Below are 16,018 nucleotides of genomic sequence, written 5' to 3' on the forward strand. Positions count from 1 at the left end.
CGCGGCATCTTTCCTCACGGCGTGTAGATACTCCAGCAACTTGGTTTCTTCCTGCTCGTATCCGAGGCGTGGAGGAAGTACAAGGCCGCGGCTGCTTGGAAATGCCGGGGTCAGACGTCTGATAACGACGCCAGAAACCAACAAAACCCCGCTTTCTGCGAAGTAGCATGTCATTCCAACCTACATGTACCGACCGTTCTGGAATGTGATGGCTGACATGTGATTTCAGTTCACGACATTGAAAATTTCGACTTTTTACCTTTGTTCTCGACACAACTCTAGATAATGGGGAGGTCAATACAAGGCGGAGAGCGGTTTTCACTGGGAGAAAACAAGAGAGAGTGGAGACGTTTGATCTCACGTAACACTGCCGTCGCTGCTGCCGATACTACGTTGATGCGGGGATGGATTTCCGCCCCAATACCCCCTTTCGAACTCCGCACTACCCCCCCCCCCCATAGCGTGCTCGTTACGACCTTCGTCATAGTGCATTTTCGACCCCGCGAGCAAAATAAACTGAAACCCGACTTTGACTCAGATAGTATCGTTACCCGTAGCACAGGATCATACAGCACAGCAACGATGACTTCAAAGTCTTACAGCACTCTGCCTGGCACTGCTGACAAGGATGCCGTTCGCCCATTCGCCGTGGATATTGCCGACACCGAGGTCGAGCGGATGCTGGCGCTGGTCAAGCTATCCAATGTCGCCAGCGCGTGCTACGAGAATTCCCTACCAGACGGCAGCCGAAGGCTGGGTCTTGGCCGAGACTGGCTGGTCGAAGCGAAGCGGGTGTGGGAAACCGATTTCGACTGGTGAGACTCGTTCGATATCCCAAGCTCCTGTGAAATCTGGAGCAACGGTGGCACAAGACAAGACACTGACATGCAATCCAGGAAATCTCTTGAGAAGCATATGAATTCGTTTCCGCACTTCCGGGCCGACGTGCCCATCGCAGGATCCCAGTCGACGACGAGTCTGAAAGTACACTTTGTGGCCCTCTTCTCGGAGCAGCCGACGGCGACGCCCATCGTCCTCCTGCACGGCTGGCCCGGGTCGTTCCTCGAGTTCCTGCCCATGCTGGCCCTCCTGCGGGACAAGTACCCGGACCCGGCGCAGCTGCCGTACCACGTCATCGTGCCGTCGCTTCCGGGCTACGCACTGTCCGACGCGTTCCCCGCCGACCGGGACTACGGCATAGAGGACACGGCACGAGTGTTGGACGCGCTGGTGGCGCAGCGCCTCGGGCTGCCGGGCTACGTGGTGCAGGGCGGCGACATTGGGTCGCGCGTCGGGCGCATCATGGCCGCACAGTACCCCGGCTGCATCGGCACGCTGCTGAACTACTGCCCGCTGCCGCCGCCGGCGGGGGCCGCGACCGGCGGGCTGACGGAGACGGAGCAGCGCGGCCTCGAGCGGACGGCGTGGTTCAAGAGCGAGGGGTCGGCCTACGGCATGATACAGGCCACGCGGCCGGGCACGTTGGGCCTGGTGCTGTCTTCGAGCCCGCTGGCGCTGCTGGCGTGGGTGGGCGAGAAGTTCCTCGACTGGGTCGATCCGGCCTCCTTCCCGCCCGATGCCAGCATGGCAGGCAGCAGTGGCGGCAGCGACAACAAAAGCGCCACCAGTTACTCGACGCGGCTGATGCACGAGGTGCTCGCCAGCGTCAGCCTGTACTGGCTCACAGGGCGTGCGCACACTTGCATGTACTCGTACAGGGAGACGTTTTCGATGCGTGGGGATCCCTTGTGGTCGCATGCGCTGCCGGCGTACCACATCCGGGAACCCAAGAAGCTTGGGTTTTCGTACTTCCCTCTAGACATAGCGCCGACGCCGCGGGAGTGGATTGCGGCCACGGGGAACCTGGTCTTCTGGAGGAGTCATGACGTCGGAGGCCACTTTGCGGCCCTCGAGCAACCGGCGGCACTCTTGGCTAACCTGGAAGAGTTTGTGGGGTCATTTAGCGCTGTGAGCTAACAAGAGCCGATGGCGTTGAACGGCGACGGTGTGTTGGGATTGTCAATCGACTGGCTGTTGGAACTCGGAAGTGGAGGCTTATTCAGCCAGACTGGGACGTCCATGGCTATAAAATTGTCACTGAGACTCCAACGATCAAGTTCTTCCCGGCCGGTTTGGTATTGGTTTTGTTCATTGGTTAGAAGTGTGATATATAGATCTATATAAGTGTGACAGTGTGGCCCAATGACGATGGAAGACAGCCAGCCAGCCAGCCAGCCAGCCAGTGGAGGCCCTTCCGTGGGTTCAAAATACAGCCTGCCGTTTCCTTTTCCAATTCCGGTCTCGAGTGGACAATTCGCGAGCAGTGGAAAAAAGCCGCTGCATGATGCAATACAGGTTCTAGAACGATTCTACACGATCAGGTATGAGTTCCGCACTATTGATCAACCACCTGGCAATCGAGATGGGGCGATGGTGTCATCTGGTTGGTCTAGCGGGTTTTAGGCGCTGAGCAGAAGAACGCTGGCCTGGCTGCTAGGTGAATAATTAGGGTAGATGGTAGCCCGCTGGTCAGACTGCTAGGTGAATAATTAGGGTAGACGGTAGCCACTGGTCAGGCTATCGAGGTGGGAGTCAGAAGGGCTGGGCCTGAAGCGCAGCTGCGTTTGGATGGGGAAACGAGGCGAGGGCGACGTTGGAGAGAGGGAAACAGGACAAACCGTGGAGGGAATCTTCGCGCCTTGGTTAATTAATTTGCAATACGCGGAGAGAAAGGTTTTTGGGTGGATTGCAGGAGCTCAATAGGATAGTAGAGCTTGTCGGTTGGCCAATGGGTTCCCTCCCATCTCGTTTTCGAGGTTCGCATTTCCGAAAAAGCCCAGGGAATTCAGGTGCTAGCGAACGGTGGGCACTGCCCTGGCGTGCTTGCGACCGTAGTGAATCCTTCCCGACAGGCAAATCGAGCCTGGGCGGCCGAGCACGTGCTGTTGGGCCCCTGCGAGAGCTCTTGCGCCGTGGGGCGCGCGTCTAGAACCGGCGCATCTTGGACTACCTCACTTAAACTCGGGGGGGAAGAGGGTAAACGGGCAGTGGGGTTTGAACCTCGCGACATCACCAAACCCCAAACCCGTGCGGCTCACCTAGAGGCTCTTGTCGGCCGCCGCAAGTGCAACGGCTCACCTGGCGGCGGCGGCGGCGGCGGCGGCAGGCGGCAGGCGGCAGGCGGCAGGCGGCAGGCGGCAGGCAGGCGGCAGGCGGTAGTGTAGGCCTAGCTGGGGTGGGACTGCGGGGAGGGAGGAGGGCGTAGGGCTGGCCGCTCACCTCATGTCACACTGCCCGGGTCTCTCCATGGGCTCGCAAGCAACACGTCACTCTTCTAAATACTACCGAAAACCCGTATCTGTACCTGTAATTACGGCTCGACCCCGAGCGCACTGCAGGTGGTGTATTGTGGGTGTGGCTGATCCCCAATTCCAAACGGCGCCTGTACAGTACCTCTGGAGCTTTCCACGTATTGCGCGAGTATCAGTACCTCGCTGCCTAAATCCGGTCGCACAGCTTAGCACCTGCATGCACTGCAACTCCACAGCACACCACCACACCACACCACACCCCAAACCAAAACGTCTGCTTGTAGTATGTAGACGGGTACTGCAGGCGCGGGCGCCCTTGCATCCAAAGCGTGGGCTATTCCCGAGGCAGAGCTTCAGTCATTATTCACACACAATCCATCCAACGGTAATCCATCAAACGGTACTCTATCCAACGGCCCTTTTTTCTTCTTTTCTTCCTTCTCCCGCCTTCTCGTTCCATGGGGTGCCTGCTGAAGCTGCATGCCAGATGCAGCATTATGAGTGATGTTAGTGTTACTCAGGCTGCTGTCAATCAGACCGAGCCACCGAGACACCGAGCAACCACCCACATCCATCGCCTCGTTCACGACCACCTCGACCAACCAACCACCAACACAGGCCCGGCTGTGTCTTCCGATTCGATTACCGCCCCGGCCTGCTTCGGCACTCCCTATTGACGCAAGCGTCTTCTCAGTGGGCCACTCGTACGGCATCTTTCCCTGGTCTGCTCTCAAAGAGACGTCCTTGGCGGCCCCATGTCGACTCGTGCATCCCACAGAGTCCAGCTCCCAGGCTGCCGTCTCGATGGCACCTGAGGTACCTAGACTCGGGTCGAAAGGGGTCTGGGGATTGGATGGTCGTTTCCATCACAAAAGGTTGGGATACTGCCCTCCCAGTCTTGGGAGTCTCGGTTGCCAATCACTGGAGTAGAGCGGATTCACCACACATCACCGCACCGCACCGCAGTGCACATGCTACCTACATACCACATGGACATGGATATTGACATGCAGCATGTCTTCCCCCACTCTGCCAGTGCCGTGAAGGGGGCATGTCAATCATCTTGCTGCAGTTGAATCTGCAGGAGCACCTCTCTTGCAGCTTACGGCCGCGAGTCACTCGTCCGTCCCCAGGTGCATTAGTGTGCTCTTTGGGGCTCAACAAGCAGAGAAGCCAAGGTGAAGGTGTAAGTGCCTGCCGACCAGCCCAGCCCGCACCCGCGTCAAGTCATGTGTCCCGGCCTCGGAAAGCCTTCGAGTCGGACGAAAGCCACTCGAACCGCCCGAGCCCGCCCGACCGGCGTAGACCATTACCTACTACGTCTCGGTCTAGAGCAGCGAACAATACTACTCGCACCCCCTCCTCCTCCTTATCCTCAGCCTCCCCGTTCTCTCCCCCTCTGTCGTTTCTACTCTCTCCCCTGTCTCTGCCCTGTGTGCCTTGTTAAGTTGTTTCATCGCGCCTCCGCCCTAGGCCCCGCAGTGTCCGCAAAACTACCGCCACCGGGTCAGGATCCCCCCCGCAACGGGAAAGGGCAGCGCTATATCATTCCCCGTCTGATGTCAACCAGAACAAAAGTGCCAAAGATATGGAGACAGTGATATTGTTCACCATTGTCTTCTATTGTTTTCCTTCCGACCCCGAGACGTCAGCGGCCAGACACCCTCTTCTCGAACAGTTTGGGGTCCGTTTCGCCACCAACAGTAGGCCATATCGACACCAACGGCGTCGAACAGCAGCTGTTCTGGCCTAGTCGGCGCTCTGGCTCGATATATAATCCCCGCTGGCTCTCCTTCTCCAAAAACCACTCAACCGTCGCCTCGGGGAACCACCAGAGACAGGATTAACCACAAGCCTCCGAGTTGCCTTTAGGACACCACGGCAGACACAGTTGTGCCTGACCCGATACGTACCTCTGCCTTATCTTCTCCCTCCCATTTGGCCTCTGGCATAATCCCCCCTCCCCCCCACCCCCGACACTTGGCCTTGATTTCCGACTCCGAACCCTACCCACCATCACATTATGCTCCTCACGGGCACCTTTAAGAGTCAACGGCTTAGTACCGGGCTTCACATCATGCAAGAGATACGAGTCGGACAGCTTGATGCCGGCGAAGTCAGCTTCGACGCCACACTTGACGGCCCCACTCTGACATTACCAGAACGCCTTACCGACGACATCTCTGGCGGCGCGTATGTCCTCGACCGACAGAACTCGCTCGAGAGCGAGAAGCACCCCCATGACGACACTGTTGGCCTGTCCAACACCACGATCCAGCGCATCTTGAGCAGCATGGTCATCATTGTTCCGTGCAAGAACGAAGCTCCCGAGACCGTTGAGGGCGTCCTGTCGGGGATCCCAAACTCATGCGTCGTCATCCTCGTCTCCAACAGCGCCAGAACCCCAGTCGACCGCTACGAACAAGAGATCCAGATGCTCCAGAGAGTATGTCACCGGACACAACGGCGCCGAGCCTTTGCTATACACCAGAAGGATGAAGGAGTAGCTGCGGCGCTGGACGCGGCCGGCATGGTTGGGCTTACGGACCCAGCCGACGGCAAGATCTACAACGGAAAGGGGGAGGGCATGCTCCTTGGCGTGGCCTTGGCAGCTGCCGTCTGCCCAGACATGCAATATGTCGGCTTTATCGACGCCGACAATCAGGTGCCCGGCGCCGTCCACGAATATTGCCGCATCTACGCCGCCGGCTTCGCCCTAGTGCCGACCAGCCGAGAACACGCCATGGTCCGCCTGCGGTGGGCATCCAAACCCAAGGTGCGCGACAACCAACTTTGCTTCGACGGCGAGGGCCGGAGCTCCATCTTTGTTAATGCTTGGCTCAACCGCCTCGTCAAGACCCTCAGCCGCAGAGCCGACAACAAGGAGACCCACAGAGCCGACAGCAAGGAGACCAACCTCATCGTCACGGGCAATGCCGGCGAGCACGCCATGAGCATGGAGCTCGCCCTCAAGTTGCGAATGGCCGGCGGCTACGCTGTCGAGCCCTTCCACTTCATTGACCTCTTTCAACGGCAAGGCGTCTTCGCTAACCAAGCCGACAAGGACAGCAACTACGAGGCCAGCACCCATTACGAAGACAACAACGGTATGTCAACAAATACGAAGCCATTATACCAGCGCCGCGACCGGGCCCCTCCCATCGCCCCGCTCATTACCTCCTCAGCCCACCGTAGCCTCGAGAAGCCCGTCTGCATCCTTCAGATCCGTACTCTGAATCCTCACTTCCACCGCCCGTCCGACGCCCAACACATCCGCGGCATGCTCGAGTCCGGACTAGGCGCCATCTACCACGCCATTGGCGCCGGCGGCCTCCGCGACGAGATGCGCGCCTTCCTCGCTGGCCAACACAACCAGCAACAACAGCAGCGGCGCGCTGCTTCGCCGAGAAACCCAACAACATTAACCGTCCCCCCACAATCAGAGGCAACACCCCCTCCGTCGCCAATCACCATGACGGCGACACTCACCCCCGGCGAGCACAACGGCCTGAAACACGACGACAAGGCCGAGCCACCGCTGCCCCACCCGCACATCTACCCGCCCGTCGAGCAACTGGACCTGGCGCGCCTGCGCGCCGCCCTTGACCAAGAGCAAGGCGCGGCGCACTCGCTGCGACGGTTCACCTCGGACGGCGGCCGCCATGCCTGTGCAGCGCAGCGGTGGCGCCGGCGTTTCTCGCCGTCGTCGGTCATGTCGACGCCGGCCGGCACATCTACGTTCAACTCGACGGCATCCACGTCGACAATCCGCAAGTCCACGGCGTCGGCACCCACGTCCATCGCCTTGACTCTCCTCTGTCTGCCGCTGCTTGGCTTCTTCGTCTTCTGCGCCGTGGTCTTGCACGGCCTGCTCCGCACCCGCGACATGGCCGGCGTGCGTCGCGACGCTTTCCAGTCTTGAGCGTTCTGCTCTCTTCGCTTGGTGATATTACACGGCAAAGGCAGCCTGAGGTTGCATCTCATATCATGACCATCATACGCGTTTACGACATGGCGTTTATCGGTGCTGAGAAAATGTCCCCGTTAGTGGGGTGTTCTTTGGCTGTTGCTTTCTGGAGCCTCCCTGGCGGCCTCAGACAACATGCAGACGGAGACTGCAACTCCTCCATTTGCATTTCAGGGCTGGTCTACTGTTAACACACTGGGTTAGGAAAAACGGGCACAGAAATAGGGTGGGTTTTTTTTCTTTCCTCTTTTTTTCACTTCACTCGTCTCTTTTATCGGTCTCGTGCATCATCACGGCATATTAGCATAACACACAGCACAACTGGCAATAAGTACCATGTTGGTCAGATACTTTCTGGTAGACTACTTTAGATTAGTTTTAGACTTTACCGCCCAAGCGGCTGGCAGAAGTACCTTGTAGTGTATTTACCCAACAATCTTCTCTCCTTTGCGATTTGACACTGCAATCGTGATTGAGTTGGAATTGATGGAGGATGCCAATTACATTTTGAGAATCTGGCACATTTCACCCTAGCGCCTTACCTGAATCGATCATCTACCCAGGTATTCGATCCACCTTGGCTCAAAGGAGGCCTGAGGTTGTGGCGCATTATTCCGAACCAACAATTTTTTTCTTTTTGTGCCAATTCCTTTGATAATTGCCTACGGAATTGTTCACGACACATGATTAGCCTGTTCGTTTACAAGGCCACACGATCTTGGCCTAATTAGATTGCCAAGATGCGCAGCTGCCGTCCTGGCCTGCGCGGTGCAATCTTGGCCTGCGCGCCGTGTAATTATTTGGTCCAGACTTGAAAGTTGGAGGTGTGCACAGCCGCCAACCGGGCGGCCGCGGCCTTGGCGCCGCCGCGTCTGCTGACAATGGCGGGGATCACCTCGCACGACGACGACGCTTGGTGCTGCTGCGGATTTGTGATCTCATTAAACTTCCTTGAGAGACAATTGAGAAAACAAAAGAAGAAAAGAAAAAGAAGCTGACCCGCCCCCACTGCCGCCTCCTAGAACTCTCCTCACCGCAACTTCGTCGGCACACACGCCGGAGCTGCGCAGCGCCTCGGCATTGGATACGACGGGTCGAGCGGCGCGTTGAGGCTCTGCGGTTTGCACCACGTTACACGTCTGGGAGTTGGGCCGCGGCCCCCGTGCGATGAGCATGACTTGCACCTCGAGGCTCCTGAATGCGTCGAGCAGGTCGTGGGATGGGGGTGTGTCGGTGTCGTTGGTGGCGGGGACACGTCTGGGTCAATTGCTTCCGTCCTGGCCAATTGTTTCGACGGACAAACGAGGCTCAGAACACGTTTGCTATCGATCCCTGGCGGCTTTATCCCGTCCTAGCGTGCTGTACGACGACGAGGGCAATTGACTGTCGCCTCGGTGGTTTGTCTGGCGCGCAGGCTTTGTTCGGAGGACCTGTGTTTTCCAAGACCAAATTGCCAGAACCATGGTGATGTCTTCCCAAGAACACTGTCTAAATTAAGATCGTAGGCAGTCTCACTCACTCCCCGGTGCCCGGCATGTATTGTACATTCCTCCCGCCAACCAATACCACAGCCCTCAGGCCTTGCGCGAACCCCCCTCGGCCGGCTCCAGCTCGTCCGCGAGCACGTACTCGACCTCGTCGTCGTCGTCGTCGCCGTCATCGCCGCCGTCGTCCTCGTCAAACGGGATCTCGAGTCCGTCCTCGATCATGATCTGCGCCTCCTGCAGCTCGTCCAGCACATCGTAGCTCTTGGCCATAGAAACCAGCTCCCTGAACTTGAGCAGCCACGCGCCGCCGCCCTCGGCCGCGAGGAGCTCCATCCCGTACTCGTCGACTGTGGCTAGCACGCACACCATCTTGGCGGCCCAGCCGTGGCAGCCGTTGCGCACCTCGTGGCCAATAACGTCGGAAGCGAGCAGGACTTCGCTGAAGATCTTGCGCATCGTCTCGACGGCGTTGCGCTTGGTCATGTAGCTCGCGCCCTTGGCCGTCGCCTGCTTCACAATGTCGTCCAACATGCGCTCGATGGCCGTCTGGGCGTTGCCCGCCGCCTCGTACTGCCGTGAGCCCGAGAGCGATGCGTACTTTTCGTTGAGCTCATTGAACGCCTTGTCGTGGTACGCGTCAAAGTTGATGCCCGGATTTTGCCGTGGGTCTTGATAGCGCGGCGGCTGCTGCTGCGCCCGCTGCTCGACCTGCTTCATCTGGGCTTCCATGGATTGCTGCTGCTCCTGCTGCTCCTGCTGCTCCTGCTGCTCCTGCTGCTCCTGCTGCTCCTGCTGCTCCTGCTGCTCCTGCTGCTCCTGCTGCTCCTGCTGCTCGCGCTGCTGGAGCTGCTGAAGCTGGAACTGGAGCTGCTGCTGTAGCTGTCGCTTCTGATGGAGTCGCTGCTGAACTTGCTGAACTTGCTGCTGTATGTGGTGTTGCTTTTGGGCCTGCGTGATGTGGGTATTATGAGCCACGACGCCACTGATTTCGCGCTTAATTGCTTGCGCCACGTCGGGGTGCTGGACAGCCGCCCGGAGCAGCAGGTCGCTGCGCGCCTCAATGTCAAGATTGGTGATACAGTACTGCAGCTCTTGAACCATTGACGTGTCTGTGCCATATGGCACTCTCCCAGCTTGCGGCTGCTGAGGGTACTGGGGTTGATCAGACTGCGGTAGGTACTGAGCCTGCTGGTACTGATGAGAATACTGGGCGGCCTGGGCCTGAGCGTGAGCCTGAGCATGGGCTTGAGCTTGAACTTGAGCCTGAGCCTGAGCCTGAGCCTGAGCCTGAGCCTGAGCCTGAGCCTGGGCCTGAGCCTGAGCCTGAGCCTGAGCCTGAGCCTGAGCCTGAGCCTGGGCCTGAGCCTGAGCCTGAGCCTGAGCCTGAGCCTGAGCCTGGGCCTGAGCCTGAGCCTGAGCCTGAGACTGAGCCTGAGCCTGAGCCTGAGCCTGAGCCTGAGCCTGAGCCTGAGCCTGAGCCTGAGCCTGAGCCTGAGCCTGAGCCTGAGCCTGAGCCTGAGCCTGAGCCTGAGCCTGAGCCTGCTGAAGCTGCTGCATGTACTGAGCTTGTTGAAGCTGCTGATCATACTGAGCCTGTCGAATCTGCTGGGCATACTGGGTATACTGGGCATGCTGAGCGTGCTGAGCGTGCTGAGCGTGCTGGGGCTTATCGGGAATCTGAGGGGAGAATCGCTGGGGCTGCTGAGGCGGGTGCTGGCCCGGTTGGTATTGCGAGTGAAGAATCTGATGGGGATGCTGAGGTTGACGAGGTTCCTGGGTTTCCTGTTCCTGAAGTTGGCGGGTGTGGACTTGATGCGGCGACGGAAAATTCAGAGGCGACTGGTCCTGCTGGCCCTGGGGGTGCTGAGGCGGCCGAGGCAGCTGAGGCAGCTGGTAGTTGACGTAGTAGGCGGCCTGGTTCTGGGGCCCTGTTATGGGGGCGACATTGGCATTAGCATTGGCATTAGCATTGGCATTGGCATTGGCACTGGCATTGGCATTCGGATCGGGGCTGTGGTGCTGGCCCGCCGTGTCCGATCGCGATCGCTTTGCTCCCCGCTCCATGGTGGTGAGAGACTCGATTGAGATGTTAGACTGCGATGCCATGAGTCAGGTATTTTGCGGGTTGACGTTGCAGACAAAGACTGCCGAGAGAAAATTTGTGCCCTTTTGCTTCGTCGTTTCTTTTTTTTCTTCCTTTTTTTTGCGGACCACGTTTACGTCACGCGCTAGTCTGGATTAAGGCTGCTCGCAAACAAGACTGGGACCAGGGTCGTGCACGAGCTGGCTGAGATCTGGAGCTGCACAGAAGCCCGTCAAGGCTGTCAGGGTGGGGTTATATAGCATTTTACGGGTGTTCCTGGATGTGGCGAATTCGCTATTTGAAGATTAATTTTTGAGCATGCAAGGCGTCAAAATTCACAGCCGTCCACTTGCTCTTTCCTACTCTAGACACTTCTCAGTCCCACCCCGACTTTGAAGCCCTACTTTGAAGCTAAAAAGAAATATGTTTGATTGATGTTAGCTATTGCCGGCACAATCGACGGCTCTGGGGAAGGAATGGTGAAAGCCCGCACGCGTATTTGCAAAGCTGAAAAATGAGGCTTGCTCGCAACATCCACAGCCAACTCTGTCACGGGGTAATTTCAAACTTGTACCAAGCTTTCAAACGATTACAAGATCAAGTGGCTGATGCGTAACGACAAGCCTGGGGCCATGTACACGGCCCGCTTGTTCACTTCCCCGATGTATAGGTACCTTTGCTGTAGACCGAGAATTGATCCAGAACAGTTGACTCAACAGCATTGACCGGCCTCGTCATAGCCGAGTGCCGCCCCTAATTCGCCGATATCCTTAGGCATCTGGAGCGAATCGCATAATATCGCAGCATGTGATATTCGCGCCCGAATATAAGCACCCTTTTGAGCCGCGTGTCAGACTTCCAAATGTTCAATCCATGGCATATTCGTCAATTTTGACTGCAGGTCATTCGGCGTGTTCCGTGTGTGTGGGGGGTAGGGCAGGCGACCGAGCGGCATCATCTCGGGCACGGCTCACGAGGAGCCTAGAGTTGGCAGGAAAGCTCTAGAACTGGCTAACGGACCTAGTTTTGCCAGTCATTTCAATGGCCGTCGCCAATTGGTCGGCTACGAAAGGCGTGTAAACAACAGGACGCCTATTCCTTGCCGGCAGGTGCCTAGCCGTCTAGGTATCAACCCCGTCACCCCATTAGCCGCCTCAGCTTCCTCGGCCGCGGACCAACGACAATGGCGGCCAGTCTGCTAGCCGCTCAATTGGCCGTGCGGCCTATTTCTCTCCAGCCGAATGTTGTGGCCATTTTCGGGGAGACGTGCAACACATGCAGGCAGGTGCTGTGACTCCTATTCCCAGCCATCCCAAATCTCTCTATCGACGGCGGTGTGATGGCTCGATCGGGCCTCATAGGCTCGAGCTTCACCAGCGATTGAGCAACATAACATCGCCAGCGGCATGCAGTGTCTGGAGCCTTACGGTACCGTGCAATCAATTGCGTGTGACATCCCACCCCGGGCTGAGCCTCCCCGGAGCCCTGGTGATCCAATGCATGCTGCACCCCGCGTGCACCGCCCGTTCACATCACCACTCGGCCGGAGGTGGCCGCCAAAACCAACCACCTCCCCGCCAAGCAAAAGAAGACAAAAAAGAAGCACGCAGAGGAAAAATAAGGGCGCGGGGGGTCGGAGCCAGGCAGCAACAGCTCTCTTATGTCATCAGATAGGGTCGCAGCCCCGCGCCACGGATTTATTATGAATCTGGCTGGACCTGGTGGGTGCATTGGCGGGGCAGGTGCGGGCATGCTGGTGGGTTGGCTGCCGCAAGCGCCTCACAACGCCCGCAGGTTACACAGAGCCGGCTCGTTGGTTTAGGGACGGTCGGCTATAGCCGGCACGGCGACAAGCTAGTGCAGAGCTGCAGGACTGCAGAGCGTAGCTAATGTAAGGCAGCCAGCCTTGCTGTCATAGTGTTGCGTCCATGCTGGGCAAGGCTAGGACGCCTATTAGCTAAGGTCCGAACAAAGGGGCTCAAGTGTAGGCCAAGGTTGGTAAGCAGCGTCCAGGCAGACAGGCAGCGCCAAAACATTGAGACCAACCCAAGTTCGAAGAGTCATCCGAACTCCTACCGAACCGGCGGGCCATAATTAAGTCTCCGGGTCCTACGGACTAATTAAGGTAAGGTAGGTAGGGAGGTAGGTAGGTAGGGGCGCAGGTCGGTACGAACTAGGCAAAATTGCCAAGTGCAGTGGGACTTGGGGCGGACCATGGCTCACCGCCCGCTCCGACTGCCTGGGTCGCTGGCTGTATGTGATTTTTGGCCCCCATCATAGGATTCGGACTTGTTGAACCAACGCACTTTGCTCATTGGTACCGAAGGCAGTGGGTGGGCGGCACCGGCCTTTGCTTCTTTCTCCTTTCTCGTTTCTCATCAATTACATGATCTCACCTTCACCTTAGTAATTTCGGATGTAGGACGCCAAGGAAGGGGGGTTAACGAATCTCCCCGCGCACGCGCCGCGCGGGAGAAAACACCGAGGCGGCCCCGATCGTAAACCCCCCATTCTCGTTCCTTGGCATTCCGACCTTCATGTTTTGATCCCTCGTTTCGCTACATCAGGCTCGGTGCCACCGCTTAACCCAAGGTTTCAGGGCAAGCATGTGACATAGAGGAGCCGCGCGCGCTCGCTCTAGTATCAGAACGGAATAAAATGTGGCTAGAAGAAGGAAAGTCGAGGTTTGGGGTGGGACACGCTGGGGGGAGATTGGCGCGCTCTAAGTTGCTGTTGCAGCCTGTTGGTTGCTGCTTGCTGCCAACAAGAGTTACACGAGGATCCTACAGGCCAAAAGAAGCGCTGCGGCCACGACCACGCCAGCGGCCACGACCACGCCAGCGGCCCGCGGCAATGGCAATGGCACCGCCTGTGGAACGCGTGGCTGCGGTCTATTGTCGCACGCATTCAAGGTCCGTGCCGCCAATGTTGTGACAGGCAGATAAATCATGGAAGTTGGAACCAGTTCCAGCGCGGCGGGTTTGTACCACCGTGTTGGGGCGGATTCTTGAACATCTGATCTTCGCGAGGCTGCGCCTCTGGGTAATGACACGGATGCCATTGCCTGCTCTGGGAGTCGCTCCGTGAGTCACTCCGTGCTAAAAGACTCTCAGGAGTCGTGGAAATTGTCCCCGAGGTCTGTGCCGCCGATTCCCCCATAGGCTGCAGAAGAACTCTGCAAGTGCAGGAAAGTTACTAGAGATGGCAGTGGTAATAAAAAGCCTCAGAGTATTGCCCCTGTCCTGACCATCGCGCGGAGGATTGCAGCTCTCCCTGTTCTCATGTTTGATTTTCCCCTGTGTCACGCAGTGATCGCACTAACTGTCGGTCTAAAGATGCCTTGTGACGAATCCATGACATCTTCCTCGCGGCTGTCTCTCCATGGCAACGCACCAGACACTCCAGCTGAGCCGCTGGGTGCTGGTGACAGCTGCTAAGAATTGAGGCACGCAATACATCTCCCCCATTGTCTATGTTTCGATTCTTGTGCGTCTTCTCTGACGTCCTTTCATCGATGTTGGCTTGAGCCTGGGGCTTTGTGCTAGCGAGGGCTTTGTGTCAGCGATAAGAACAACGACAAAAACGTCGGTTGGAAAGGTTGCCACCAATGGTTGTCGCAGTGCCATCGCCCCTGGCATCGTGGAAGCGCTCTCACAGCCCCCAGAGAAAAGGCATCGCTACATCTGCAGCTACTCGGGACCATGGAAGATGCTATGAATGACATAATTATCGGTCATTCTCCTTGTTTTGGAGTCGTAGGGGAAGACACGACGAGGGATTCGAACCAATGCCAACACATAAGAGGAGGTTCTCCGGGGAAGGAGCATGGGTCGAATCCTTCGCATCGTGTTTTACGTTCGTTTCCAGGACGACGAGCCTCAAGATTCGAGTCACGCCGTATAATTGGTTGCAGTTAATTAATGGCCACTAGTTGATGACCTCTTTACGCCTCCCCACCTCGCTTCACAAGGTCAGACGGCCATTTGGAGATAGCTATATTAAGATACGGGCCCGAAGGAAGTAATCCCCAGAAGGACGGGCCCTGCAAGCCAGATTTCGCTGTTCAATCTGAATCTAGGCTGCAAAATGGGACCCTCCCCAATTGGTGACTGTACAGCCGCGGCACTTGGTGGATCATGATGACTCTTGGCTTAATTAACGGCTATAGCAAAATAGCAAACACTGCAGTGCAGTACAGACCAGTTGATTGGCCGTGCTCTTTAGCCAGATTTGCCCCGTATTCGCGGCAATCACGTCGTATCTGTCTCCTTCTTCTCCAGGCCTAGCAAATTAGGTTCTTCAATCGATAGCCGACCCTTGGCAGCGAGCGGCCCGTATTCTAGAATAGGATGCTGAGTTGTGCCTGCATCCGCCTATTGACTGGACGAACGGGATAACGGGAGCTTTGTTGGCTACGGACAGGGGGGGAGGCACGCGCCGGTCCGGGGGAAGAAACGAGACGTTGGTTGTTGGCCACAATGTTTATGCATGAGGAAGGAAGCATTGCAGTTGGGTCTTGGGGGCCCAACAACCAACAAGCACCCCAGACTATCAGTGACAGGAGTTCGTACTCGGCAATAAAATGGAGTTGGGCGACCGCGCTTCGGTTCATACAGCCGCCCTGGAATTTCTAATACCGCCGACCACGGGAATTTAATCAATTAGCTAATCAGCCAATCAAATAATTAGGGAGAGTCCCTTTTAAGCTGCGATAGGCAGCCCAATCATCAATGAGCGTAGTGACGCGGGTTGCAGGTTCCGTGTTTGGGTCTAGGTTTCTTCACAAGCGGTCATTCTCAAGCAGTCTTCACGCGCTTCTAGCGAAGAGAATGCACCAAGTTCCTAATTGAGGCCTGAGCGACTGTGACCGGGTTGGTTTCCAGGCTTCAAGGCATATTATTAGGTTGCCAGTTGACTTGGTCCACGCATCTCAGCCTCCCGCCCCAGCCACAATTTGAAGGAAGCGAGTTGGGAAAAGTGGCAACTGAAGCGGCCGCCCGATCCTCTAGGTCTCAAGGCCTATTCCCCCGCTTCCCCGCCCGATCCCTGTTGTCATTGCCTTAGCTCTCCAAAGAGGTGAATCTTGTGACTTGACAAGTGATATAGTTCACCGGGCAAATATGGAAACATGGCCTATGTGGAGACTTAGGAGGCAGGGCACGGCTTGCAT

At 57.2% G+C, this 16,018-nt stretch overlaps 5 protein-coding genes across 5 annotated transcripts; all 5 read left to right on the forward strand.

The window, feature by feature from the left end:
• Positions 1-457: 457 nt before the first annotated feature.
• Positions 458-2,090, forward strand: B0T26DRAFT_521367 (epoxide hydrolase 1). Its single transcript, XM_060435475.1, has 2 exons — positions 458-815; positions 897-2,090. The coding sequence occupies exons 1-2, from the start codon at positions 583-585 to the stop codon at positions 1,975-1,977; spliced, it is 1,314 nt and encodes a 437-aa protein (XP_060290887.1). The 5' UTR covers positions 458-582; the 3' UTR covers positions 1,978-2,090.
• Positions 2,091-3,637: 1,547 nt separating this feature from the next.
• B0T26DRAFT_521371 (uncharacterized protein) lies at positions 3,638-5,199 on the forward strand. Its single transcript, XM_060435476.1, has 2 exons — positions 3,638-4,186; positions 4,785-5,199. The coding sequence occupies exons 1-2, from the start codon at positions 3,816-3,818 to the stop codon at positions 5,062-5,064; spliced, it is 651 nt and encodes a 216-aa protein (XP_060290888.1). The 5' UTR covers positions 3,638-3,815; the 3' UTR covers positions 5,065-5,199.
• A 189-nt stretch (positions 5,200-5,388) lies between these two features.
• On the forward strand, positions 5,389-6,624 carry B0T26DRAFT_659023 (mannosyl-3-phosphoglycerate synthase; the record flags this gene model as incomplete). Its single annotated transcript, XM_060438922.1, has 1 exon — positions 5,389-6,624. A coding segment is annotated over one exon (1,236 nt), but the record flags the coding sequence as incomplete, so codon positions are not given.
• Positions 6,625-9,513: 2,889 nt separating this feature from the next.
• On the forward strand, positions 9,514-10,010 carry B0T26DRAFT_733709 (uncharacterized protein). The gene has a single exon (XM_060443159.1). It carries the CDS (start codon positions 9,657-9,659, stop codon positions 9,867-9,869), a length of 213 nt encoding a protein of 70 aa, XP_060290890.1. The 5' UTR covers positions 9,514-9,656; the 3' UTR covers positions 9,870-10,010.
• Positions 10,011-10,248: 238 nt separating this feature from the next.
• Positions 10,249-11,028, forward strand: B0T26DRAFT_733711 (uncharacterized protein). Its single transcript, XM_060443160.1, has 2 exons — positions 10,249-10,693; positions 10,758-11,028. Exons 1-2 carry the CDS (start codon positions 10,395-10,397, stop codon positions 11,005-11,007), a joined length of 549 nt encoding a protein of 182 aa, XP_060290891.1. The 5' UTR covers positions 10,249-10,394; the 3' UTR covers positions 11,008-11,028.
• Positions 11,029-16,018: the final 4,990 nt, after the last annotated feature.

The sequence above is a fragment of the Lasiosphaeria miniovina genome (assembly GCF_030549165.1).
Source record: "Lasiosphaeria miniovina strain SMH2392-1A chromosome Unknown B0T26scaffold_8, whole genome shotgun sequence".
NCBI lineage: Eukaryota > Fungi > Ascomycota > Sordariomycetes > Sordariales > Lasiosphaeriaceae > Lasiosphaeria > Lasiosphaeria miniovina.